At 37.9% G+C, this 8,155-nt stretch overlaps 1 protein-coding gene across 3 annotated transcripts; it reads right to left on the bottom strand.

Annotated features, from left to right (window-relative positions):
- Positions 1–94: 94 nt before the first annotated feature.
- flfl (serine/threonine-protein phosphatase 4 regulatory subunit 3 flfl) lies at positions 95–8,155 on the bottom strand. 3 transcript variants are annotated; one of them, XM_077444048.1, is made up of 10 exons: positions 7,963–8,155; positions 5,103–5,530; positions 4,043–4,975; positions 3,181–3,373; positions 2,840–2,982; positions 2,580–2,755; positions 2,219–2,409; positions 1,936–2,133; positions 583–734; positions 95–498 (listed from the first exon to the last, which is right to left on the bottom strand). In XM_077444048.1, the coding sequence occupies exons 2-10, from the start codon at positions 5,397–5,399 to the stop codon at positions 310–312; spliced, it is 2,472 nt and encodes an 823-aa protein (XP_077300174.1). In that variant the 5' UTR covers positions 5,400–5,530; positions 7,963–8,155; the 3' UTR covers positions 95–309. The 3 variants fall into 3 exon arrangements, with proteins under 3 accessions (XP_077300174.1, XP_077300171.1, XP_077300172.1); XM_077444045.1 differs by having other exon boundaries at positions 1,936–2,145; XM_077444046.1 differs by having other exon boundaries at positions 1,936–2,145; positions 4,028–4,975; positions 7,963–8,112.

Raw genomic sequence — 8,155 nt, forward strand, 5'->3', positions numbered from 1 at the left:
AAATAAATAGTTCAGTATTTCCATTTTAATAAAATTTTTGAAATACTATATATATATATATATATATATATATATATATATATATATATGTGTGTGTGTGAGTGTGTTTGTGTATATGTTAAGTTCCACCACACTCGTCAGCAAAGTATACTTTCAAAAACAGTTTCGTCGAACTTTTCATAGGAAAAAAAATTCACTATATATATATTAATAAATGTGCGGGTAACGAGAAAGATTGCAAGTCGGAGGAACTATTTATAGATTTTTCATTTAAAAAAAAAACCGACACTTTTGCCACCGTCAAGAAGGTTACGATAGACGCGGGCGTTTAGCTTGCCGTGTGGGACTATCCGCGTTATCGGCATCATCAGGAGGCGGAGTGAGAGGCGGTCCTGTTGACTCGGCGGCCACGACCGGAGTGCCAGCTACCACGTCGTCGTTGGTCTCCATTGGGGCGTCCTCCTCCTCGTCCGAGTCACCTTCGTAATCGACAAGACCCTAAAAGATAACGTAAAACGAATACATGAGCATCGCCAACTTCGACTGTAATAAGATAAAAACTTGAATGCACAGACTAGTGACCTTATTGAAAAGTTTTGGTTCGGGGAGGTGAATTTCCTCAGACGATTGAACCGTAGTCGTTTGCAGAGGCGGCGAATTCGGCGTGACGGTTCTATGCGGTCCGTTCACAGCATTTACTAAGCCGATTTCATTCTTTTTGTCTATTAGCTTTCCTGAAAAATTCAACCAAAACGACGGGTAAATAAATAAACTTTCACCAAACGCAAAATTATTTATCACTTGGACAAAATGGATTTACAGTGTACTCTCGATTATCCGGGTGCGGATTATCTGTGCTTGAAAAATATTATTTAATTTATTTTTCTTATATGATGACGCAACGATTGCTTGCGACCGTAAACATGTGTGTTATTTGAAACAAATTATGTCACACAGAAATGTTTTTCGTTCCCATTTTAAATGTATTTTACTATTGCGTCAATTCTTTCAGTCGCTTTTGATCATCGAAGAAGTCACAAGTGCGTATATTCAGAGCAGATTTTTTCGAACATACGTATGTTTAATTATTATCGATTACTTTGTGTGTGAAATTATTTTCTTTGCTATTAACTCGAAAATATTTCAGATTTACATACCTGTTCGAAATATAGTTGAACAAAAAAATAAGTTAGAGTCGTTCGCGAGAGATTGTGATAGTTCTGCAGGTCCTTCGAAACGAAAAAGTATGAAAATGTCAAGATACGAAGATTTGGTTGCAACTATTATAGTTAAATCAAATGAGCAGAAGGAATACCAATTAGCGATCAAATGTGTATGGAAACAGCCAAGTTTTTCCATAAAAAATTAGGATTGGTAGCAGTGGCGGCTCGTCCATATGGGCCGCGGGCTGCAGTCCTCCCAGTAAGTACAAATGCATGCTATTTTTGTCGTCCACATGGGCTGCAGACCTCCCAGTATAGTGCATATGCATGGTTTTTTTGTTTTCATTCGATCACCGGTTTGGTTAACGAGCTACTACAGCCTGATTAATCTCTGCAGCCCTCCCGATATGAATTCTCACGAGCCGCTACTGATTAGTAGACAACTTCAATGCTTCGTCTGGCTGGCTGGTTGACTAGATTTTTTTTATATTTTGGCAACAGTAGTACTAACTATAGGTACTAACGGCCACACATCTGCTTAACTATTATATAAGCATTTTTCTTAATAAATAATGAGTATTAAAATTATAAAACAAAAATTTGTGTTGTTATTATGATATTATACTAGAAACCAAGTCTAATTTTGATGATTTGGATTATCCGTGCCCTCCCTCCCCAGCATAAGCCCCGATAATCGAGAGTGTACTGTATATGTAAATCTGCAATCACCTTTACGACTGAAATCATAACACATAATAACTACACAATTCACCTATTGAATCTAAGTCTGGTTCGGGAACAGACGGCAGTGCTGGAGGCGGCGTGGGCACCACCGAATCATCTTCAGTTGTACCGCCCTCGAACGCCTCCTCGTCGTCAAACCACATTTCCTCCTCCTCATCAATCTGACGAGCGTCCCTTCGATTTCTCGAAGCTCTCAGTATGCTCGGCACGACGCCTTCCGTTACACCTATAATACCACCTATCGTGTTTATTATTGTTTCAATCAATGCCTACTTACATCCGAATATCGAATCGCAAACAAATTAACATACCTCGATCTCTATCCTTTGGTCTTTCTTGGAGCTGGTCGTATTTCTTTTTCAAAGTTTTAAATGTCTGAACATATTCAATGTTCTCTAGCACCTTTCCGAATTCTTCTACAACATGTAGACATAACGATTTTATGTCTTCTACTTTAATAAATTCGAACATCTCTAAAATTGCCGAATCTAACAAATTATATCTGAAATCAAATTGAAAATTACACCAATAAAACAATTTTTTAATGTAAATATAAACAGCATAATGACTAAGTACTAAAACAATCCACTACAAACAAGCATAAAAAAACTATGCTTAATTATTTGGTCGATTATTTTAGCAGTGTTACAGATAGATTTCATTTTATTTTACCGTCCATTATTCCTAAGGAAAGCTTCTACAACAGGATTAAACAAGTTCCCCTTAATTATATATCGATTGTAAAATTCATCCTTCAATGCGATGATTTTTCGCATCACACGAAGAGCGCCTAACACTAGGAAAGTATGGGTCGAGTTCATTAAAACTAAAACTTTTCGCAGTAAATCCTGAAACATAGAAAAAAATCATCATTAAAATCGCACACAAATTAATGAATAAAAAAAAACAGCAAAAAAACCGTGGAAAAATACCTTGTTGATCACACAATTTTTTATATGATATGTGTGGTGCTCAACACAAAAAGACATTAACTCTAACACCAAACCGAGGAGTTGAACCGTGTGATATTCTTCGTTCGAAGGCATATCACCGCAAGTATACGACAAAAGAGGAGCTGAAACACAAACAGAAAAATGAACTAACATTACAACCGTGTAATCTCACATGACAGATGAACTATGCTTTAATCTACTGTGCCAACATTCATTGACGTGACACCTAAGGATTCGACGAAATCTTAAATGATCGATTCTATTTGGGTGACTTATTTACAATGGAATATGCAACTCAAGTGATATCATCAGAATTTTACCTATCAAAGTTTGTAAGCCGTGTTTGTAGAAAAAATTGAGGAAGTCTGCCTTTTCCGATTTATTGGCCGACGACAGCATATTTTCGGGGTCCAAGAGTATTCTCAACACTCCCATGAGTTGTACGGCCCCACCTAATTCGGGATCGTGATCTCTTAACATTTGTTCGATAATAATATTAAGCAGCAACTGCTCCTGGAACGTAAAAAATATAAAATTACTCTATATTGCCATGATCAATCGATAATTTATATATATGGTTTGATCCAATCCTCTTACAATCATCAATAAAATTAAATCAACCGGTTAAAACTAAACATTCATAATACTTACATTACACCCACATACTGTGAATATGTCATAGATATGAATATAATAAACACCAATGCCCAAGTTTAACAAGATACTGTTTAATGGGTTTATTCACATAACTTTTTGCAAAATGACTATGAAAAAAAAATCAACACAATCAATAATGAATATAACAGAGTTCAAGTAGCTCAATTATTCCATATAAGACAAATCAATATTGAATGTACATAAATAGTTATAAACCTAATCTAAAAAATAACCAATCAATACATTTTAAAGACTATTAAAATATTGTGCTACTGTTACATTAAATTAATTCCAAACGAATTGATTGAAAAGTTCAGACTGAATTATAATTTTTATTCAAGACTTATTATTGACTGTTCAAAATTCAATTTATGAACATATACAAAGATACTTTTTGATATATATTTTCATATAATATAAAGATAAAATAAGTAAAATCATCGTAAAGTCGATTGATTTTAAATTATAAAGAGAAAAATAACATTCACACCATTAACATTCTACAAATACAAAATATAAAATCACCTCATCTTGGTTCTCTTGCTGCAATGTATAGTCCCTAACAACTGAAGGCGAGAACTCAACAATATAAGTCAGTATGTCGATGGACGCAGTCTTAGTCTTTTGGTCATCAACGCCTAATGTTATCTCTAGGGCGGGCAGAATACCTAACGATACAAGAGTCTTATAAAAAGCGTCCTTGTCAGGCGGCTGCAGATTTTGCGAAAAGCTACACAATTCCTTTAGAAACAACACCAGATCCCTTCGTTTAAGATCGGACGTCTTCACGTCGGTCAACTGCTTAAACAGATCGGTGAGGAACCGCTCGTCTTCTTCAATAATCTTGACTATTTCGACCTTATTGAAGAAGATGAAACTCGACAGCGCGCTCAGCATATTCTCTTCGAAGACGGTCGGCGTGTGAAAGACGACGTCTTGAATATACTGAACGCGATACGTCTGGTGGATCTTCGCCAGCAGCTCCTGATTCTTGATCGGTATCACCTCTTTGAACTTGGCTAGCTCACGCAGATACTCCCTATGTTTTTTCGGCTGTGAACTGCTCGGATCGTACTCTAAGCATCCGACCACATCGAATATTGACTCCTCGCTGAACATCGTCTCGAACAGCGACGTCTGGTTGAGGAGGAATATCCCACGGAATATCTCGTACAGATGGTGCAAACCTTCTAAATTGTCCAAATCCTCACACATGTGAAACAAGTTCAACAATTTTTTGATATAATTTTCAGATTCTAGCGCGAGCGATAGCTTCTCTTTGTGTGGCGGCGTCATCAGACAATTCGTCATCACTTTTTTTATGTCTTCGAGCCGCGACAGTTCGACTGCAGGAAGCTCGATTGCAAGTCCGATGTCGGACATATCCTCGAATCGCTCATCTTCAGATTCTTCGACTATGTCTTGAGTGATTTCAACGGATGGATCCTTTCCTTGCACCTGGAATCAATTATGAAACAGATTATTAACATTTGTCTGATTAATATTGATATTTTCAAACGCTCCAAAACACGATCACATAAAGCAAACTACTATATAAATGATCAAGACTAAAATACATATATACCTGACAAATTTTCTCCCAAATCTCATCGCACCCAGCTTTTTCTTGAAAACTTAAAGCCAGGTCAAAGTTGTCTCCCTCCGACCAGACGATGAGCGTGTCTTGTTGTTTCTGATAGGCCGTGTCTGGCTGTATTTTGCTCTCCAACAACAGAGAACTGTCAGCCTCTGCTCGCACCAACAACGACGTGCCTTTGAGCCTTTCCACATAGCAGGAAGATACGTGCCCTGTACCCCGATCGTCCCACTGCCGTTCCGCATTCAACGCATAAAGTTTCACTCGCCTCCTTGTGTCCGTCATTTTGACGATTATTTATTTATATAATTACTAATAACTTATTATCTAACCAGAGTCCAATCTAATCAATTTTAATAATATTAACGTCACCACCATAACTATTTACACGGAAATTTCGCAGAACATTGCACCATCTGAAAAAATAAATAAAAAATACATGAATACGAATCGGATCAGTTATTGGCAGTGAAATATGCTTAGTAATTAAAACTGTAATTAAGAATGAACTTTTGCATTTGTAGCGAAATACAATTCAGTAGGAAATTATAATGATACTGAGAGTATCATATAACTAAGTAAGTTTCTTCGGTTGAACAAAACTCAATCAAGAATTCAATATAAATATATAGGAATGTGTGATAATTATCATTATCTTTGAATTGGTAGCATGTTTGGATTGAAGTTCAAAACAAAGACATTTGTGAATTATGTTAACCACAGTTGCGTACACCAGTTTTAAAGTCAGCTGTAAGGGGTAAAAGCAAATTGAAGACTGACCTTGATTAAACAATATTACGTAAAATCACATCATATTTTAGCAGTAACATTGTACGCTAAAAACAATCACACATTTTCAGCGGGCGACTGGTTAATTTTAAAAATAATTAATGGTGAACTTTTAAGGCAACATACTCAAATTAGGTAAGGTTTTGAAAGCATCATTTGTAGCTGTTCATACACAGCAAATCATTACTTCTGTTTCTCTGAACAACATGTATACATTTAACGACACACATTTTCCTTATTTCGACCGCTCATTTTAATCCTGACCTATTATGATTTTTTTCATACTGTCATGAGTGCCGTTGAATACTTTCATTGGACAAGTTTTGTGTTTTTTTTATATGTGTAAAGTTCGCATCAGTATACACCGACTAGTAAGTGTATGCATGATCAAAATCACCCAGTAACAGTATACACGGGAGAATAAATGAACAAGTTTACTAGTAAATCCATACACTAGCTATCCGTACACAGTAAATGTTTACGAAAGGAATAACAAGTTGACATTCTCAACAAGTATATAGTCGGCCTATGACGGATTAAACTAAAAACGGAAAGAATGCGACATTATATCGAAGAACATATTATTAATGAACAAAATAAAATGTAACCTAAAATCGTAGGTAATATGGATGTATTATTAATTATTGCCTATTTCGTATCAATTTAACAATAAATCAGTTATATTCTTGAGCATAAAACTCATTGGGAATAGCAACGTTAAACTTTGGTCAGCTGTTAAACCATTCAAACTTCATTTAGTGCACAGCAGTGAGTGCATGAACTTGCGCGTCTGTGTATACTTTGTCTAGTAAGAGTATCTGCGGAATATATCGTCGCAAGCTTTAGCTAAAAACCAAAGCCAGTTAGTATACACACTTACTAGTCAGTGTATACTGATTCGAGATTTGACGCTCTCACTGTGACATTGTGTATATGAAATAAAAATATTTAGAGTTGATTTTTGTCATTTTCAATGTCTAATAATAATGTATATTATATATTCGGTTCATGATTGTTTTCAATCACACAGTGCAAGGAGGTTAGGTCGAGTTGCAAATATCTAATATGTAAACAGAGTTAGAAGGTTAGAAATTTGAAACGTATACAAGTAATATTTATATTTATTTATGATATTAGTAAGCATGATCGTATCAGAAAGATAACGATATTGAATGAGGAAGACGATAATGTAAATTTTACAAAATAATGCGACATTGCCAGGTTATGTTTGGTATGTATAAAATTTAAATTATAGATAGTTGAAAAATAAACATGAATTATTCACTTGTTTTACGATCGAAAAATAAATATAAATAATTCATTTGTTTTACGTTGGGGTTGCCATTCGTAAATCCGCGTCAAATATAAAATGGTAGCAAAATTACACAGTACAGGTTTATTCTTCCTCGGGGAAAACGGGACGAATAATTATAATATTTTTAATCAGATATGTTAAAAATGAAGTATATAGGCCGATACGTACAGGTTTGGTCGCATTTTGAACTATATACGATCATAATAGCGATGAAGAAAAAATTGAAATAAAACGTATTCACTTGTTTTTTTTTTTGGTTCGTTCGAATGGCAAATGTTGAGATTTGGCCGTAAATATTATGAACGTCGACGATTCTTCAGAACGACCAGGCTCGTCCAGGTCAGGTCAAACCGCTTCAAAGGCTCCACGAACGTAATTAGACGGTTATTAAATCGAAATGTAGTATCGAGTTATTTTGCGAACCGATCGTATCATATACATGTGTGTGTGTGTATGAATTGATCGTAAATAAATGGACGAGGTCGACGAGACGCGAGGCGAGGCGAGGGGTGACAGGTGGGGGGGAGGGGGGAGGGGGGTGGCGGGGGGCGAGGGTCGGAGTGAGTGAGACGGGTAGCACGCGCCCCCTCGCGTCTCGCTCGCACCTGTAAATACGCACGTGTGAAGGACGCGTACGGCGGGTGGGTGAGGCGGGGTGGGGGGAGTGTGGAGTGGGGTGGGGCGGGGCGGCGACGCGGCCTCGGAGCGGCGGCGGCGGCGGCGGCGGCGGCGGGTGAGCGTTACCTGCGGGGGTGAGGGGGGCGCGGCGTCGGCGCGGGGCGAGGCGGGGGGGGCGGCGGCGGCGGGGGCTGAAGCGGGGGCGGCGGCGCAGGCGGCGAGGAGCGGCGAAGTCGGGCTCGACGGTCCCCCCGCGGCCATCTTGGTGACAACAACGGCGACGGCCGCACCGCCTCGCGACACCAACGCCGAAATGGCC

Source organism: Arctopsyche grandis, chromosome 13 (assembly GCF_051622035.1).
Source record: "Arctopsyche grandis isolate Sample6627 chromosome 13, ASM5162203v2, whole genome shotgun sequence".
Lineage (NCBI taxonomy): Eukaryota > Metazoa > Arthropoda > Insecta > Trichoptera > Hydropsychidae > Arctopsyche > Arctopsyche grandis.